The sequence below is a fragment of the Pelobates fuscus genome, chromosome 4, assembly GCF_036172605.1.
Source record: "Pelobates fuscus isolate aPelFus1 chromosome 4, aPelFus1.pri, whole genome shotgun sequence".
Classification (NCBI taxonomy): Eukaryota; Metazoa; Chordata; class Amphibia; order Anura; family Pelobatidae; genus Pelobates; species Pelobates fuscus.
The window spans coordinates 226,467,219-226,488,443 of NC_086320.1; the positions used below are offsets into that span (position 1 = coordinate 226,467,219).

The 21,225-nt window shown below is 40.4% G+C and overlaps 1 protein-coding gene across 1 annotated transcript in view; it reads left to right on the top strand.

The window, feature by feature from the left end:
* The window catches only part of RECK (reversion inducing cysteine rich protein with kazal motifs), a 203,355-nt gene that overhangs the window by 64,636 nt on the left and 117,494 nt on the right, over positions 1 to 21,225 (top strand). Inside the window, exon 3 of the mRNA XM_063451924.1 lies at positions 1,111 to 1,185. Within this exon, the coding sequence (XP_063307994.1) occupies positions 1,111 to 1,185 (75 nt within the window). The remainder of the gene's footprint in view (positions 1 to 1,110; positions 1,186 to 21,225) is intronic.

The window sequence follows — 21,225 nt, forward strand, 5'->3', positions numbered from 1 at the left end:
AATATAAGTCCAGAATAAAATACAAGTCTAAAATTACATACAAATCATATATAAAGTACCTATAGCATAAGTAACCCTAACCCTGCTTGCGAAAACAACACAGGGCTGATGGTACTTATGTCTTATAATATACTTTTATGCATATAAAAGATAGTTAAGATATATGACAGAGCATATTAGCATAAGGAACTAATTGCTCAAAACAAACTTGCAGTAGTGCCACAGTGCAGAACAAAAGAGTAACTTTAAATGTAAAAATAGATACATTTATTGAATAAAAAAATATATTCCAAATATAAAAATAGCAATGAAAATCAGAGGGCAGCAAATAATCCAGTTTGCAAGGTATAACATCAGTAAGTAAACCTGCAGTCCAGACCCTGATGGATGAGGATTATAGGAGTGAGTCTATCCTCTGTACCCTGGCAGCGGGGGAGGACGGCGTGCGTGTCACCGTGCGTTCCACCTCCGACCTCACATTGAGGGGTGAGCTCCGGTCTCCCTGGGTGATGATAGTATCGGGTTTGGAGTCTTGAGCTGTCAGGAGTGCTTGCTGTCAAAATCCCCACTAACAAATGCTTCCACTCAGTTTGATCGCGTAGCTTGTCTTACGCGTTTCGTAGGGATACAGCCCTACTTCATCAGATATTGATAAATTCCATCAACATTCCAACTTATGAATTTTGCAGTCTTAATGACCTGGTATGCAGCTGGATTGTTTTGACCAATTTTACGTGGCAACTTTTGTACTAGAACAAAACAAAAATAAAAAAATAAATAAAAGGCCAGAGAATTTCTTTCAGAACGATCCTGTGGTATATCAAGACTCCTTGGGGCTGAGAGTCAGACACCTAGGTACCTGTGAAGGATCTGTCACTATTCCAAAGCCTACTCTTTGATGAGCAGTTTTCCTGTATTGATTAGACTACTAATTAGTTAGTTAATTTACTCCACTGACATGTTTGGAAGTTTATATGACTTGTCTGCTTCAGAAGGAGGAATGAACTCGAATGGTTACTGCATGTCAAGTGGTCAGTTACACCTTCATAGTTGCAAACAATACTATGACAGTGTGCAACATTTAATTGATGTTTTTATTTTATCATTTAGATTTTGACTTCAAAAAGTGAATCCCGTCTGAAACACCTGCTGCAAAGGGCACCAGATTACTGTCCACAATCAATGGTAATTTTATTATATTAGTCATATTAGTCATATAAGTCAAATAGTCTTTCAGTAATTATAATAAGGAATAAAAAGAACATTTTACACACAAACCCACCCACACCCATTGCAGCTGTAACAGCTTCAACTCTTCTTGGAAGGCTTTACACAATATTTTTAGTTTATGTGGGAATTATTGCCCATTCACCCATTAGAGCATATGTGAGGTCAGGAACTGATGTTGGACGAGAAGGCCTGGCTCGCAATCTCTGTTCCCGTTAATCCCAGAGGGGGTTGAGGTAAGGGCTTTGTGCAGGCCATTCAAGGTCTTCTACACCAAACTAATTTAACCATGTCTTTATTGACCTTGCTTTGTGCACTGGGGAACAAACTTTTCCCACAAAGTTGGAAGCAAAGCATTGTCCAAAAAGTCTTGTTATGCTGAAGCATTACGATAGTCCAACACTTGAAAAACAGCTCTATACCATTATCCCTCCTCTGCCCAACTTTACCGTTGGCACAATGCAGTCAGGCAGGAACATTTCTCCTGGCATTCACCGAATCCACACATTTCCACTGCTTCAGATTCCAGTGGCACCGTACATTACACTACTTGATCCAATGCTTGGCATTGAACTTGGTGATTTGAGGCTTGCATGCAGCTGCTCGGACATGGAAACCCATTCCATGAAACTCACACTGCACAGTTTTTGTGCTGATATTAAAGCCAGTGGAAGTTTGGAACTCTTCAGCTATAGAATCAGCAGAGCGTTGGCGACTTTTACATACCATGAGCCTCAGCACTCGGTGACCCCGCTCTGTGACTTTACATGTTCTTCCACTTCATGGCTCAGTTGCTGCTGTTCTTAAACACTTTCACTGTACAATAACACCACTTACAGTTAACTGCGCATGGATAACATTTCACAAACAGACTTATTGCAAGGGCCCTATCACAGCGCCACTCTTGAATTCACTGAGCTTTTCAGAACGACCCATTTTATCACAATTGTTTGTAAATGCAGATTGCATGGTTAGGTGCTTGATTTTATGTTCTTGTGGCAATGGGTCTGATTGAAAAACCTGAATTCAATCATTAATAGGTGTGTCCCAATACTTGCATCCATATTTATAGTGTATATAACAGCACACTAACTCTAACTAAATAAACAGCAAATTCCAAGCTCAAATAATGTAATACTTTTTTTTTTTTTGTTTAGGCAAAAATAATTGTGGTTTTCGTATGTGATTATAAAACATGTAAAGTTGTAGTGTGATATAATTTACAGTTTTATTTTCTAGACCATAAATAGGCAGTTTTCAGCTGTTCTGGACTTTATTTCTCATGATGCTTTGCCAGAATTATGACTGTAAGTACATTATGGGAGATATAGTCCACAACATCTTGAGTACAGAAGGTTGCCTACTCCTGTGAATGTAGGCCAAGTAGAATATAGTAGAATTTTAGAGAGGCTAATATAATTACATAAAAATGCCAAAATATGTATACAAAGTATTAAATCAATATGTCAAGTATTATATTAAAACATTTACCTGAACGTTTTTTTTTTAACTTTGCCTTCTATCAAGTGACACACTAGAGGGAAATAGGTTGTACCCCTGCTTAAATGAATTTTTACTACAAGCATTTTTGCTACTACAATTGATCTTCTAAAAGCTATAGCACAATGCTTTTTGAACAGGCAAAATTCAATGCTGAAAATTTTATAAAAGAATGAAATGCAAAGCTGCAGAAAATGCATCATAAACAATAGAAACTATAACTAGTTTTGTTGTTTTTGTGCCCTAGGAACGGATTCTTCTGCCGTTGCTTGGCACACAGTACGCTATCTAGCTTACCCATTTAATAATACATTTTATATTCACTGTTAAACATTTTAAAAACTGGGGGAAATGTATCTCTTGTTTCATGACTATCTCAATAGAACTTAAGTTTGTTTTTTTATTATCAAAACTGAGACACATTGTTACTAGCATTTCCAAAAAAATGCAGTATCCATATTATTCCTCTGAAAAGCATACTTCTCACTGTGCAATTAACAAAAGTCTTGATTAGAGCTTTTAAGAGCTGAAACGTTTATGTAAACTGTTCCAAAAATAAAGACTGCCTTTTTGAGATAACTGCTTGGATGTGTCTGGACTTAATGATATACCTAAAGAACAATTAGGTGGAAACGATTCTTTCAAAATGGTGACAATGAAGTACTGGGATGTCCAAGTTGTGTTTTTGGTGACTGTTGATAATTTGGATAATTTAAATTACATGATATTTTTTTTACTTTAGTCCCAATGTAGTCACATTCATTAAATACTTTAGACCAGGCATAGGCAACCTTCGGCACTCCAGATGTTTTGGACTACACTTCCCATGATGCTTTGCCAGGAATATGGGTGTAAGAGCATTATGGGGCAGGTAGTTCACAACATCTGGAGTGTCAAAGGTTGCCTATCCCTGCTTTAGACAGTTAAATTAACATTCGGACATTAAAAGCCATATTTTGTAACCTCAAATGTTAATACTGGATATATGTATGACACTACACACCCTGGCTAGCTTAATGCCACCTCAGACTTGAGAAGCATCCACAGTTCTACTATATCTCCACGTGATATGTGATATGAAGCTTGTATATTTTATACCAATGCTTTAACCTCTTACCCTTCTCTTATACTTGAAAATCAATCAAAAACGTTGATGGAAAAAAATACATTTATTGTGTTCCTTTTTTGTACTTTAGATTCAGGTCCCCCCATTGTTAAAATAATTTAAATTTTTTATTAAATGTATATGTAATCTGGCACTGGGCAAATGTATTTGGATGGTGCTCAGAGTATACCTTTAAATCAGGGATGTCAAACTCCTGCAACCCATGTGCTGGTTGCCTAAAACTCCCAGAATTATTTGAAAGCAATAGATGGCAAGATAATTTGGAGTTCTGGGGGAGGGAGGAGAGTATTTGAGATGCATGCTTTGAAGATTTGCCTTCCATTAACCTTTAATTTGTCTCTTGCCACAAAATATAAAGGACTTAAGGTCCAATGTAAAGAAGTATATGTGTTTCTTATATTATGTGATTTCTCATTTGTTACTTTGAAACTTGCCACATCTGATTGTACTTTATTGTCCTGTACCTTGACAATTGCTCTGTTTTAGCATTGAATTTTGCTCACTAAAAGCACAGAGAATGCAGGGTACCAAAGATCTCATACCTAATGTGCATAATAAAAATAACAAAAGTAAGAACTGATTTTGTTTTTATTAATAACAATTAGCTTGTTGAGAAGAGAACATTGAACAAATTTAAGCTACTCAGAAAATGAGAACAAATCATAGCTACGATACAGATGTTACACACTTTAACATATACAGCTGTTTCTTTTTATAATTTTGTATAGTCTACAGTGAGGAGATCAAAGTGTCACAGACAGTTTTGTGCCTTTTCATGGTTTATTTTTGGATTTTTATAATTCTATTTATTACACATGTCGAGTTTATATATGTGTTCCTATTTTTGAGCCCTAACAATCAGTTTTGAATGTACATATTTTTTTATGGCGACAGCACATTTATCAAATTTTCATTTTCTTTCAACACCAGATAAGTGTTCTGTTTCTTATATATTGTTTTCTACCACTTTAAATCTGACAGACTTATCTGTTATCGAAATTGTTGCAGAATTGGTAGAAATAGTGGAATTTAGATAGGGAAAAGCTAACACATTTTAGAACACTTTAATAAATACAAACAGATTACAGACCAAAATAATTTTCAATTTTCAGAAGTTGGTTCCCAGCTTAACTTCTGTCATTGCATTCCACTCATTAAAGGACACTCCAAGCTCAAGCTTGTATTCATTTGTAAAGTGTGATGGTATGTGTGTATATATATATATATATATATATATATATATATATAACATTTTATATGCATATATTTATATTTACATTGATATTATATATATATATCATTTTATATACATATAACTTTATTTCCTGGACATAGGCCATGGCAGCACAACAATGGATAGGTTCTCCCCTTCTCTTTAAGACAGGAACCTAAAAAAATAAAGGCATAAATACACCCTGCTACCCTGCCAACCCTCAGTCGTAGTAACCAGCAATATCCCAAGGGTGTGATCACTGTGCTGCCAGGGCCTATGACCAGGAAAATAAAATTATAGGTAGGACTATATTTTCCTTTTCCATGGCCATATCCATTGAAGCACAACAATGGGTAATACCCAAGCAAAAACCAAGGGAGGGATAGACAATAAAAATAAACACCAAGATATATGCCAAAATTGTGAGAAACTGTGAGAAAAAATACCAAACCATAATGTAAAAAATAATTTAACAACATTTTCAGATATGAAGAGAACTCTTTTGCTAAATGTATCATAGTGAGAAGCTCTAAAATCTTATTGTTTCTAATAAAAGTATTAATGGAAAACCAAGTAGCAGCTTTGCAAAGCAGGTCAGACGAAACCTTAGCCACTGCCGCCCGAAAGGCCGATAATGCTCTTGTAGAGTGAGCTTTAAGTCCTGCAGGCACTGGAACTCTGGAGGTCTGAGAGGAATAAATAATAGCAGAAATAATCTGCCTATCGCTTCCTGAGAAGCTTGAAGTCCCTTTTTAGCGCCAGTTGGAATAACAAATAGTCTGTTGAACAAATGCCATTGTGAAGACCTCTCTCTCTCTCTATATATATATATTTAAAATTCTTTATTTGGGGTGGAAGTCATTTCACAGAGTTTCCAGACATTACCTATTGAACATGTTGATTAATCAGGTGATTATGTTATATAACTGTACATGCATGGTTATTTATGGTTGGTCATACATAGTTTTATTTAGCTGGGAAGTCTGAGTCCCGTGCTCCGACCATCACAGATTAAATTTTTTTTAACATGGAGTACTATTACATTGGTACAGAAAACAACAACTAAGTTACATTATATATTTTGTAGTAAGCGGGGTTCACCCCTCAATATAAGCAATATTAACTGTGTACATCTTTACAATTAGAGGGTGTGTGAACCCAAGTCTTATCTCAACCCATTATTTCTACTGGTGGGGTTTAGGTGGTGTTCGCAGTAGGATGGATAGAGGGTGAGGGGACTTGACGGGGGAAGAGGATGGGAGGAGGTCGTCCAGAGTGGTATTCGGTTCGGTGCCCTTGGCTGGCCCTTTCGTGGGTTCGCAGTGGCCGTACTGCTGTTTATGCTCGGGTGTAGAGTCGTGCACCTTATGTATCAAGTTCATTAGGTTATCCCCTGTGTTCCCCCAAGTTCTCTTTTCAAGCTGGTGTTTGGTATCAGTGCTCTTAACAGTCCAATTAAGGGGATCCTAGAGATCATACTGCTGTTGGTGCCTCTGTTAAGTTTTGCCCCTTATGTAGTGTCTTCTCTATGTTAATCCCTGAGTCATCCACGTTCTCTTTCTCTTTCTGTTTTTTTTTTTTTTTTTTTATAGGTCATGTTGACTGCATGTCGTGGGGGGAGCGTGGCGGGAGGCTGTTCAGACCAGTGTTTAGGGATTTGCAGGCTTTAGTTAAGGGGTGCCCTTAAAGACACAAGCACTTAGGGATTTTGAGAATTACTCAGGAATTTCTCCACTATTGTTGTCTTAAACTCACACTATCTCTGCGATATATATTCCTGCATAGCAATATTAATAACCCATTCTGGTTTCCCTCCCACACAACAATACATGGTCTGAGACACCAACAGGTATACAGTTTACTTTTTATTGACAAAACAACACTCTGAGAACAGGGTGTTATATACTACTTTGTACTCGAGACTGTAATATTGTGCCGCTTCACCTGCAGCGGGTTCACTTATTGGATTGAAATAATCCCTGCAATTACACTATCTCCGTATTAACGGAGACGGGCTAGGACAAGTTATACTAATTAGTGTTCTTAATGTGTGCTCTTGTGGTTTTACTTTTTTAGTATTAAAAGTTAAGTTTTATATTTAAAGTGGTACACACTATTTGTACCACTGACTGTCCCCCTCCCTTTTAAGGGACTTACACTCTTTAGGACACTCTATCATAATTCCTTTTCTCCTGTTTGTTTGTCTCTTGTTGTTGGGGAGTGGATAGTGTTGCGGTGTCGCCTGTGACCATTGTGTGTCAGTTATTAGATGCTCGCTGTTGTTTGTTTGTGTAAGCTTAGTATGTATCAGCAGCTGTGTCTTCCTTCTGCTGCCCCATCCCAGGCCTTCTGTGCTGGGAGGTGCGGTGTGGGGGAGGGTGAAAGAAGAACTTTTTATTATGCCATTATTTGTGTGTTTTCAGTTGTTGATTATTGTCTCCCAGTGCTGTCAAGTCTTTATAAAAATTTTCTCCATGTTTCTGATCTGGGCGGTCAGTTTGTCCATCAGGTAGTTGTCTTTAATCTTTACGACTACTTCTTCTATCGTTGGTGTGGAGTTCTTGAGCCAGGACTGTGCCAGAGCTTGTCTGGCTGCTAGGGTGAGTTTGTTTAAGAGTTTTTGCTCCTTTGAGAGGAGTCAGTGGGTTTGGACAACAGAAAGGACCAAGGGTCCATATCTATCTGTCATTCAAATTCCTTTTTTAACAGGGTCTGGACCTGCGACCAAAATCGTCTAACCTTTGGACATGTCCACCACATATATAAATGTGCCCTTATCCCTACAGCCCTTCCAGCATGCATCAGTCGTGGTTTTTCCCATTCTGAATAGTTTTACCGGGGTTGTGTACCACCTCATCAGCATTTGATATGATTGTTCCTGTTGTAGTACGCACATAGAGGTTTGGCTGTTGCTTCCCAAATGTCTACCCGGTCCTCTCCCTCTAGTGTCTTTCCAAGGTCTTTTTCCCAGAGGCCTATGTAGCTAGGGTCATCGTCGTCCCTCTCTGGGGTGCTATGCTGTGTAATTCTGATTTTTCTGATTCATAGTTTCTCATAAAAGGTCATAGGGGCTTGTGCTGCTTTGTGCACCTTTATGTCTCTAGCAAAATCTTTAAATTGGATATATCGAAAATAGTCTTTAGTTGTAAGGGGTGCTAACGTTTTGAGGTTTTAAAACATTCTGAAGGTGTTATTTTCAAACATTTGGTAGTATCTTTGAATCCCGGTGGCCTCTATGCCCCGGAATTCTTGTGCGCTCATCCCAGCCTCAAACTCTCAGGCATGGAGTCAAAGTGAGTGTGTTTTAGGGAGTGCAGAACAACAAAGTCAGTTACTATAAGAGGATTAAAGATGAAACAGGAGCTACAATGGTGAACCCCACAAACACCACTAAGATAAAGCAAAAACAAACACTTATATCAAATATGAGAAAAAAGCTCAACAGTATAAATGCATAGAATGATTACAAATGGATACCACCTGATACAGTATATATCAGAACCTTTAGGTAGAATTAGGTAGTCCTGCAAGATTTTGCTAAATCTCCCCCAAAGTGTCCCTAGAAATTTTAGCAAATCTTGGCAACTCGGGCTCAGGCAGGTGGCGTTGGACTGTCTACCCAGCTGCATAAATACAGGGTTGATGCGCCAATAACTGACCTTCCAGAGTAGTTCTAATTTCTAGATAAAAACACACAAATGAGTCAGCGATTAGTAACAAAAGGAAATAGACAACACTAATGTCAGGGTACCTGAGGCCTCTACCTCTAAGGGAGGTAGAGACTTGGTGGTTTATCCGTCCAGGCGAGCTGTTTCCTCCGTTCCTCGCGGTTCATCCAGTCACTTAAACACCGGCCGCGAGGAATCCACGTCCTTTTCTAGCAGGACGCTCAATACGTGACGTCATGACGCTATCACGAGCGATCTGTCACTCAAGTGTCCGATATCCAATCGGTACTTGTCAGAGGCGTGATTTCCATCCAGAGCCAGGGTATTTAAGCTTACTCCTTACTTCAGCTCATTGCCCTGTCGTGGTTCTAGCTTGTCTAGTCACTCAGTGCTCTGGTATTCTAGTTTGCTCTATTGGTTTTGACTCGGCTCGTTGTACTACCCTGCTTCTCTGTTATCCCTTGACCCGGCTTGTCTCTCGCTTATCTGTCTTCTCGTTCCCTCGACCTCGGCTTGTCTCTGACTATTCTTTATTACTCTCGGTACGTTAGTCCGGCCATTCTAAGGCCCGGTATACGTACCTTTCCACTCTTTGTACTCTGCGTGTTGGATCCCTGTCCCGATCCTGACATTACGACAGGGCCAATGGATCCTGCAGGTACAAACAGTCAGCTTGGTTCTTCGGATCCCAGGTTTGACGCCATGGAGCATAGGATGGATCAGATGGCTTTGGCACTACAGGCACTTTTGTCTCGTGCTAGTAATCCACCTGAGGAGACACGTACTCCTTCTATTTCTCCTGCAGTCTCAGGTCTAGAGGTAGCCACTGTAGGTGCTTCTTCCCGTATTACCCCACCAGTACGTTATGGCGGGTCACCGGAGAAGTGTCGTGGCTTTCTAAACCAGATTAGCATCCATTTCGAATTACAACCCCGCTCTTATCCTACAGATAGAGCAAAGGTTGGATTTATTATTACTCTACTCATTGAAAAAGCTTTGAGATGGGCCAATCCTTTATGGGAGAATGATAATCCACTAGTCTATAATTATAATGCCTTTGTAGCTGCGTTTAGAAGAACTTTTGACCCCCCTGGTAGAAAGGTCAATGCAGCTAGATTAATGTTGCGCCTTAGACAGGACAATCGAACACTTGTGGATTATGCACTAGAGTTCAGGTCCTTGGCGGCAGAAGTTAAGTGGAACGAACAGGCTTATATAGATGTGTTTCTGAATGGGTTATCAGATGTAATTCTTGACGAGGTCGCTACTAGAGAACTCCCTGAAAATTTGGAGGATTTAATTTCTTTTATATCTCGTATTGATGAACGCTTAAGAGAGAGGCAGAACACTCGAGATAGGACCCGTAGACCCTCCTTTAAACTAGCGCCTACCTTTCAAATCTCTGAGTTCGAAGACTTACGTATTCCTGAACCTATGCAGATAGGCAGTACTCATCTCACTGAAAGGGAGAGACAGTACAGAAGAAGGGAGGGTTTATGTATGTATTGTGGAGTCAGGGGTCATTTACGCCTAAATTGTCCCAATCGTTCGGGAAACGCTCGCACCTAAGTTCCTCTAGAGGACAGGCCTTGGGTGTTTCTACTTTGTCCTCTATTCACAACTACAAAGAGCTCAGGCTTCTGTTACCCGTTTCTTTAAAGTGGGAGAAGGGAGTAGTTAAGACTATGGCACTAATCGATTCTGGAGCTGCTGAGAGCTTTATAGATCAGGGTTTTGCTGCCAAGCATGCTATTCCATCCCAGTTAAAAGAGACACCACTGGCTGTTGAGGCCATCGATGGTAGACCGTTACTTGAGCCTGTTATTTTCCATGAGACCATACCGATTAACTTAACTGTTGGCATCCTACATAGAGAAGACATATCCTTACTGCTCATTTCTTCTCCGTCTATTCCCATAGTTCTGGGGTACTCCTGGTTGAGGAGACATAACCCTATTATTAATTGGGAGTCAGGGGAAATAGTTTCGTGGGGACAGAATTGTCAAGAGAAATGCTTGCGGAAGGTCTCACCCCTCGGCTTAACCAACACATCGGCTAACTCTGACAACCCTACAGAGACACAAATTCCGTCTCAGTATCTAGATTTAAAGGCTGTATTTGACAAAAAGAAAGCCGATACCTTACCTCCACACAGGTCCTTTGATTGCAAAATTAACCTACTCCCTGGTACCATGCCGCCCAGAGGTCATGTATACCCGTTATCTACGAAAGAGAACTCAGTTCTAGAGGAGTATATTCACGAAAATTTAGACAAGGGATTCATTAGAAGGTCCTCCTCCCCTGCCGGGGCTGGATTTTTTTTTGTTAAAAAGAAGGATGGTTCTTTGAGACCTTGTATTGATTATCGAGGCCTAAATAAGATAACCATTAAAAATGCCTACCCGATTCCCTTGATTACCGAACTCTTCGATCGTTTGAAGGGCTCCACGATTTTCACCAAGTTAGACCTCAGAGGGGCATATAACTTGGTGAGAATCCAGCAGGGACATGAGTGGATGACGGCATTCAATACTCGATATGGTCACTATGAATATACTGTTATGCCTTTTGGGTTATGCAATGCACCAGCTGTATTCCAAGATCTGATAAATGAGGTTCTTAGGGAATTTCAGCAAGATTGCGTCATTGTATACCTAGATGATATACTCATTCATTCTAGTGAGATTGAGATTCATCACAAACAAGTCAGGAGGGTTTTGCACAAGCTTCTCCAGCATGGCTTGTACTGCAAGTTGGAGAAATGTAGCTTTGATCAAACCCAGGTAACCTTTCTCGGCTATGTGATCTCTGGGGAGGGATTTAAGATGGATCCGGATAAGCTCCAATCCATTCTAGAGTGGCCTTTACCCAAAGGTCTTAAAGCCGTACAGAGATTTATTGGTTTTTCTAACTATTATAGGCGCTTTATTAAGGGCTATTCTTCCATTATTGCACCTATCACTAACATGACCAAACAGGGGGCTGATACTAAGAATTGGACTACTGAAGCTCTCCTTGCGTTCAAGACTCTCAAGGAGCTTTTCGCTTCCGCTCCAATTTTAGTTCACCCCGACACTTCTCTGCCTTTTTTACTTGAGGTAGACGCATCAGAGACTGGTTTAGGTGCTGTCTTATCTCAAAGGTTGGGTGTTGATAAACCATTACATCCATGTGGATTTTTCTCTAAAAAATTGACCGGTACTGAAAGCAGGTATGACATTGGTGACAGAGAATTACTAGCGGTTATCAAGGCTTTGAAAGAATGGAGACATTTATTGGAAGGTACATTACATCCTGTTACCATTCTGACAGACCACAAAAACTTGTCTTATATCGGAGAGGCCAAGCGTCTGTCCTCCAGGCAGGCTCGTTGGTCGTTGTTTCTTACCCATTTCAATTACGTTCTGACTTACAGACCTGGGTCAAAGAATTCTAAAGCCGATGCGCTATCTCGCCAATATGAGCCCTCTGCTTCAGTTGAACCACTTTTGTCCTCCATTGTACCCAAATGCAATATTATTGCTAATACCAGTCTCAAAATTCATTCTCCGCTACTTGACCAGATCTTGAAGTCACAACATCTAGCTCCCGGAAACACTCCTGAGGGAAGAAACTTTGTTCCTCCTGAACTTCAACTGGAGCTCTTACAATGTTTTCATGAAAGTAAAATAGCTGGTCATCCTGGTATTCGCAAGACATACTCTCTGATATCCAAGGATTTCTGGTGGCCTTCACTTCGTAAAGATATTGAGGAGTTCGTCGCAGCTTGTGAGACTTGTGCCAAGACTAAACTACCTCATGCATCTCCATGTGGCCTGTTACACCCCTTGGACATTCCTGAGAAACCTTGGTCCTGTTTGTCCATAGACTTTATCGTTGATTTGCCTGCTTCCAAGAGACAGACTGTTATTCTCACGGTGGTGGATAGATTTACTAAGATGGCCCATTTCGTGCCATTACCTAAACTTCCGACTTCTCCTGAATTGGCGGAGATTTTTGCGAGAGAGGTTTTTCGCCTACATGGGATTCCTTCGGAGATTGTTTCTGATAGAGGTTCTCAATTTGTCTCACGTTTCTGGAGATCCTTTTGTTCTCAAATGGGCATCAAATTGAACTTCTCCTCTGCCTATCACCCTCAGTCTAACGGAGCTGCTGAACGTACTAATCAAAAGATCGAACAGTATCTGCGTTGCTTTGTTTCCGAACACCAGGACGATTGGGTCGGTCTGATTCCTTGGGCGGAGTTCGCACACAATAACCTTGTTTGCGATTCAACTCGCTCTAGCCCTTTCTTCATGAACTATGGCTTTCATCCTTCGATTTTTCCTTCGGTTTCCTCTTCTCAGGGGATACCGTCGGTTGATGATCATGTCGCCAACCTGAAGAAATTATGGGATCAGACTCGGCAAATTCTATTACATAGTTCCTCGCTGTTCAAGAAACACGCTGACAAACATAGAAGAGCGGCTCCTGTTTTTGTTCCTGGGGATAGGGTATGGTTGAGTACTAAGAATATTCGCCTAAAAGTTCCATCTATGAAATTTGCTCCTCGCTACATAGGCCCTTACAGGGTTCTCACTCGTATCAATCCGGTTGCGTATCGCCTTGCTCTGCCACCTGCCTTACGCATTCCTAACTCTTTTCATGTCTCCTTGTTGAAACCTCTTATTTGCAACAAATTCTCCTCTAAGGTCTCCTCGCCTCGTCCTGTTCAGGTGGAGGGTCGGGAGGAGTACGAGGTCAGCTCCATCATTGACTCCAGAATTTCAAGGGGAAAATTGCAATATCTGGTCAACTGGAGGGGATATGGTCCTGAGGAGAGGAGTTGGGTACCTCAGGAGGACGTTCATGCTTCTCGCCTTCGCAGAGCATTTCACCTCCGCTTCCCATCTCGCCCCGGTTCATTCCGCCCGGTGGGCGTATCTGAGAGGGGGGGTACTGTCAGGGTACCTGAGGCCTCTACCTCTAAGGGAGGTAGAGACTTGGTGGTTTATCCGTCCAGGCGAGCTGTTTCCTCCGTTCCTCGCGGTTCATCCAGTCACTTAAACACCGGCCGCGAGGAATCCACGTCCTTTTCTAGCAGGACGCTCAATACGTGACGTCATGACGCTATCACGAGCGATCTGTCACTCAAGTGTCCGATATCCAATCGGTACTTGTCAGAGGCGTGATTTCCATCCAGAGCCAGGGTATTTAAGCTTACTCCTTACTTCAGCTCATTGCCCTGTCGTGGTTCTAGCTTGTCTAGTCACTCAGTGCTCTGGTATTCTAGTTTGCTCTATTGGTTTTGACTCGGCTCGTTGTACTACCCTGCTTCTCTGTTATCCCTTGACCCGGCTTGTCTCTCGCTTATCTGTCTTCTCGTTCCCTCGACCTCGGCTTGTCTCTGACTATTCTTTATTACTCTCGGTACGTTAGTCCGGCCATTCTAAGGCCCGGTATACGTACCTTTCCACTCTTTGTACTCTGCGTGTTGGATCCCTGTCCCGATCCTGACAACTAAGAAGGGGATCCCTCTCAACCCTTCAAAATAACACAAGGAAAAAGACAAAGAAGGGCTGCGCCATATAAAATTAAATTAAAACAAAAGTACTGTGAGTCTTGTTCCAGCTGTGCAACTTGTCACATATAAAAGTGTCTCTCTTTCAAGAAGTAGATGCAACTGTGGTTCCTAAGTTCTTTATACTTTAGGGATGTGGAAGGTCTGGGTGTCTTTAGTCTCAGTATGTGGGTAAAAGAAAGACAAAATAACCTAATAGTGCAATATGTCTAGACTTAATAAGCCATGCATATGTATAGTGATATTGCACTCACATGTAAGAGAGCTATAACCAGCTCCAGTTCGCATATAGTGGTATAATCCCCACTTATTGGATATGGTGAAGGTCGTTCACAGCAGGCTGTTGTCAAAGTACTCAGAGAGGAAGTAAAAATAGCCACAAATAGTGCTCTCAATAAGACAATAAGAACTGTTTTAAAAAAAACAAATAGTACTCACAAGTATAAAGCAGGCTCACTGCTCTATGATGATAGTGTTGGCAGTATGATCCCCACCTGGGATTTTCTTGAGAGTAGGGATGATAAAATAGAATAAAAAAATAAAAAATAAAGTAATATAATTAAAATGCCAGGAAAAAGTGTTGAAATAAAAAGGTGATGATACAAAAATATTGTAAAACCAAAATCCTTTATTCAATCAGATAAAAAAGTAATGTCCATAACGCGTTTCTTCATAACAGTCTTTCTTAAATGGATTAGAACATAAAACCTGGCTAATAAGCTTTAAATAAGGGTAAGAACATTTTAAAATGGCACCAAAACTGTGTGCACCAATCACAATTGTAAAATAATGGTATTAATAGAAACAGATAAATACCGGTAAGTGGTTGGCATTAAAAAGTATAAGTAAAAAAAAACATTTAATAATAATTAAGATGAAAAACGAGGGCAGTAAAGAACTGAACAGTTAAAAAGAAAATGATCATGTGACTCGCGGCACTTTGCCGCTTGGGATATGTAGATTCCGGCAGTATTAGTGTAGGGATCGTGGGAGGCCGCTTTTTTAATCACATAGACTTTCGTGTAGTGAAGGGGGCATGTGAGGCCGCCGGTCTGGTCGGCAGCGCGCACATGTGGAATAGATGTGGTTTGTGCGGCTTGGTTTGGGTGGTGGAGGGTGGGCTTTTGCCACTTGGGAAATGTAGTGGGAGTGGGTGTGTGTGCAGCTGCAGTGTAAATGGGCAGCATGCACGTCAACTACAGTGAAGGGGCGTGTGCAGCTGCCATTCTAATGGGCGGTATGCACACGAATAGTAGGCATTGCTTAATCGGCCTATTTTATGATGGTAGGGACTGCTATGTGGGCATGGCTGGTGCTGGTCTATAGTGACAGGCATCAAAAGCCAGAAAGAGAAAGGGCAAAGGGTGCTAGGCAGCCATATTTGGTATGGTTAAAAATATAGATAGTAATAAAAAATAGTATAGGACAGTGATAAGTAAATAAATGAGCATATATAGAGAGAAAACTTAGTGGCCATTTTTGGAGGGAAACATCCTCAATTACATATTATAAGTGCTTACAATACTTTAGAATGCTTAATAAACAATGATTCTAAAAGAGACATTTTAAAAAGGCACAGTGATAGGTAACTAGGTAAGTTCTTAACAAAGAGAATATAAAAGATCTTGATATAGGTTGGACAATTAAAAATATAAGAGCCATGTGGTAAGGGTATTCACAATCATAATGCCGTGAGTAAAACAACTATGACTAAAATTGACCCAAACCAACACTTATATAGACTCAAAGAGGTGCTGTTAAAGTAGTGTATCAGCTAAAAACATCACATATACCATAAATCATTAGCAGTAGAAGCGTTAAAAGTTTTGATATAAGTAAAACAATTAAAAATGTCAAAGAAACTAAAAGGATGTGGCTATGGTAGGGGTGTTCTCAACCGTAATGCCGTAGATAAACAACTACAGTTGGAATAGCCCTGCGATAACAACAAATTAGTCTCTAAGAGGTGCTGATAGAGGTGGTATATCAGCTAAAAACATCACAGATCTTAAATGATAACAGTAAATACTCAGATTTGACCGATTTAAAATTGAGTGGAGATATAGGTGATAGTCAACATACATTATAGTTAAAATAATCTTATAATATTAACTAGGTGATATATAATATAATGAAGGTAGATGTAAATATACAAGATGGATGAGGGGAGGGTGAATTAAATAAAATTAAATAAGTCAAATTCTGCGTTTAGACCGTTAAGGGCAAGTGTCTGTAAACTGAACACCCACTTCTTTTCCAATTTACCTAAGATATTTTTTATGTTTCCTCCTCTCCAAGGGGTGTTACATTTTTTTATGCCAATACATTTTAGTAACTTGGGATCATTGTTATGCAAGGTGAAATGTTTCGATACTGAGTGATTTGGGTATCCTTTAACAACGTTTCTACAATGTTCGCCTACTCTTATCTTTAGGCTTCTTGTTGTCATCCCAACATATTGGAGGCCGCATGGGAACTCCAACAGATAAATAAAAAAAATTTGTGTTGCAGCTAATGAAGTCTTTGATGCTGTACGTTTTATTTGTCCTATTTGATGTAAAATGTGTACTTTTAGGTGGTACAGTCTGATCAGTGCTTTTGCACACTTTGCAGCGTTTGCATTTGTAAAAACCTTTGGCTTCATTACAAAAAGGAGATTTGTGGTTTTATATTAGGATTGGATTCTCTTGTAAAAATTAGTAGCTAAAATGGATTTAAGATTTGGAGCTCCTCTAAAAATAATATTCGATTTGTCAGGTAAAATATTTTTGAGCATTTTGTCTTATTTTAGTGGGTGCCAATGTTTGTTCACGATTTTCTTTATGTGCCACTTTTTTTTTTAATTCTTTATTTTTGATATGCAGGTGAGTACAACAGTGCCTGTATGGCCACAACAGCTTCAGCAGGCTCCAGTATCATAAGTTTAACATAACAGTGTTGTGGCATGAGAGACTTGCATACATTTTTTTTTTTTTAAAGATTAACGAGTAACGATTCAAGAAATAAGCATATGAGTATTAGTGTACATGCTTAGACTATATATCACTAGGTCAGGATTAATTGTGGAACTTCGCGTACGCTGGTACAGTGTTGAGGCAATTTGCCCTGTCTAGCTAATCATGCGATGAACATTTGGGCTACCAGAACCCAAATACATTTATTAAGTTATCAGAATGAGAAACTCCTGTTAAACACAAATGCACTGTATAAGCTGGTATATTTGCCAGAGCAATGCAAAGGCCTGTTAGCAATTCTATTCCCTCGCTATTCTGGTCTCAGCAGCAGGATTCAGGGAGAGTAAAACTATAGACAATAGTAAATTGCGTCACATTTAGCCCTACAGTTATTGTAGGCTACTGGTAAGAAAAAACTATAATTTTCAAAGGATTGTAGGCTACAGGTAAGAGAAAACCATAACTTTCAAAGGCATTTTGTCACTTAATTACTCAGGGGACAGGCCCAGGGCCGCCATCAGGGGGTGACAACCATAACGGTTGTCACGGGCCCGGCGGCCCTGGGGGGCCCGGCTGCCCGGGCCCCACGTGTAGCGGCGGAACTGCCGCCGGTGCAGTTGCACCGGCGCCCGCACACTGATGGGGCCCATCAGGTGGCCCATGCACTTAGGGCCACCCGATGGGCCCCATATCTTCAGGGGCCCGGTCAGCGCTGCGGCCGTGGTATAGAGCGACCGGGCCCCTTTAAAAAAAAAAAATGCAGCCGCAGGGCAAGTGCTGCTGGGAGGAAGTGGTCACTTCCTCCCAACTCACTCCGCGCGGGAGGAGCGCTCGCGCCCGACATGAAGAGGGAGAGCCAGCCGACTGCCAGTCCCATCAGCCCCAGCCAGCCACCCTCCTGCAAAGACAAGGTAAGAAACAGGAGGGTGGCTGGAAAATGAGCTGTGTGTATGTCTGTATGTCTCTGTGTATGTCTGTCTGTGTGTATGTCTGTCTGTGTGTATGTCTGTCTGTGTGTATGTCTGTCTGTCTGTGTGTATGTCTGTCTGTGTGTGTGTCTGTCTGTGTGTGTGTCTGTCTGTCTGTCTGTGTGTATGTCTGTCTGTGTGTATGTCTGTCTGTATGTTTGTCTGTATGTCTGTCTGTGTGTATGTCTGTATGTCTGTGTGTATGTCTGGAGGAAGGCAGATGTGGTTCCTATATTCAAAAAGGGTTCAAAATCCTTGCCTGGAAATTATAGACCTGTGAGCTTAACTTCTGTGGCTGGTAAAATATTTGAAAGGTTATTAAGGGATAATATTCAAGAATTCCTTGAGAAGAATATGGTTATCAGCAAAAATCAGCACGGTTTTATGAAGCACAGGTCATGTCAAACTAACTTGATTGCGTTCTACGAAGAAGTAAGTAGAAGTATAGATCAGGGTGTTGCAGTGGATGTGATCTATTTGGATTTTGCCAAGGCATTTGATACAGTTCCACACAAAAGATTAGTGTTCAAACTCAAGGAAATCGGTCTCGATGAAAATGCTTGTTCTTGGGTAGAACATTGGCTTAAAAACAGAATACAAAGAGTTGTCGTTAATGGTAAATTTTCAAGCTGGACAGAGGTGGCAAGTGGTGTCCCTCAGGGGTCTGTTCTGGGACCCCTTCTATTTAACATTTTTATAAATGATCTTGAAGACAGCATTGAAAGTCATGTTTCAGTGTTTGCAGATGACACAAAACTTTGTAAAATAATACAATGTGAGCAAGATATTACTTTGCTGCAGAAGGATTTAGATAGACTGGAGGACTGGGCACTCAAATGGCAGATGAAATTTAATGTTGAAAAATGCAAAGTTATGCACTTCGGCGTAAAGAATACACAAGCAACGTATACCCTTAATGGAAGCGAATTAGGGATAACAACACATGAAAAGGACTTGGGAATTGTTATAGACAACAAACTATGCAACAATGTGCAATGTCAATCAGCAGTGGCCAAGGCCAGTAAGGTATTGTCATGCATGAAAAAGGGCATTCATTCTCGGGACGAGAATATCATTTTGCCTCTCTATAAATCACTGGTAAGACCACATATTGAATATGCTGTGCAATTTTGGGCACCTGTTCTAAAGAAGGATATCATGGCACTAGAAAAAGTGCAGAGGCGGGCTACAAAATTAATAAAAGGAATGGAACATATCAGCTATGAAGAAAGGTTAACAAATTTAAACCTATTTAGTTTAGAAAAACGTCGCCTGAGAGGGGATATGATAACATTATACAAATATATTCGGGGCCAATACAAACCATTGTGTGGAAATCTATTCACAAACCGGACTTTACATAGGACATGCGTTTAGACTGGAAGAAAGAAGATTTCGTCTAAGGCAAAGGAAAGGTTTTTTTACTGTAAGAACAATCAGGATGTGGAATTCTCTGCCTGAAGAAGTGGTTTTATCAGAGTCCATACAGATGTTCAAACAGCTACTAGATGCATACTTGCAAAGACAGAATATTCAAGGATATAATCTTTCAATGTAGGGTAATAACTGCTTGATTCAAGGATAAATCTGACTGCCATTCTGGGGTCAAGAAGGAATTTTTTGTCCTAGCTTGTTGCAAAATTGTGCTTCAAACTGGGGTTTTTTTTTTTTTTCTTTTGGATCAACAGCAAAAAACAGGTGTGAGGAAGGCTGAACTTGATGGACGCAAGTCTCTTTTCAGCTATCTAACTATGTAACTATGTAACTATGTAACTATGTATGTGTGTGTATGTATGTCTGTGTGTGTGTTTGTCTGTATGTATGTCTGTCTGTGTGTATGTCTGCATGTCATTATGTGTGTATGAATGTCAGTGTATGTATGTCTGCATGTCATTATGAATGTGTGTATGTCTGTCTGTCTGTATGAATATATGTCTGTATGCATGTTTGTCTATCTGTATGCATGTCATTATGTGTGTATGAATGTCAGTGTATGTATGTATGCATGGATGTCAGTGTCTGTATGAATGTATGTATGCCAGTATGAATGTATGTATGTAACTATGTATGTCTGTATGTATATCTGTATGTATGTCTGTATGCATGTCTGTATGTCTGTATGCATGTATGTCTATCTGTATGCATGTCATTATGTGTGTATGAATGTCAGTGTATGTATGTCTACATGTCATTATGAATGTGTGTATGTCTGTTTGTATGAATGTATGTATGAATGTATGTCTGTATGTCATTATGAATGTGTGTATGTATGGATGTCAGTGTCTGTATGAATGTATGCATGTATGTATGCATGTATGTCTATCTGTATGCATGTCATTATGTGTGTATGAATGTCAGTGTATGTATGTCTGCATGTCAGTATGAATGTGTGTATGTCAGTATGAATGTGTGTATGTCAGTATGAATGTCTGTCTGTATGTCATTATGAATGTGTCTGTGTCTGTATGTCCTTATGCATGTGTGTCTGTATGTATGTTAGTATGTGTCTGTCACTATGTACGCCTGTGTGTCTGTATATGTGAGTATGTGTGTGTCAGTATGTATGCCTATATGCGTATCAGTATGTGTGTCTGTTAGTATGTATCTGTGTGTGTGTGTGTGTATCTGTGTCCTTTTGTATCAGTGAATGTGTTTGTGTCTGTGTGTGTACTCCTGTGGGCGGGATTTGGAGGCGGTCTCTGTTGGCGGTTTTGGAGGCGGGCCCCCAGGGGCCCAGACCCTGAGCTCAGTTAGGGGCCCCAAAATTTCTGGTGGCGGCCCTGGACAGGCCCGTTCTTATGGTAAAAGGTGAGTGCATAGACATAAACAATGCTAAAGCATTGCATCTCGTGGTTCCATATACTGCACAACATGGAGCTCACGATTATTGTAGGTAAGTCCTGGAGGTTCAACCGATGCCCGAAGCGTGGAGGGTGTCACTGGAATGGTGGTTGTTATGCTGGTCTCCCGTGATGTCTCCCCGCCAGACCTCCCTCTCGCTGGACCCCC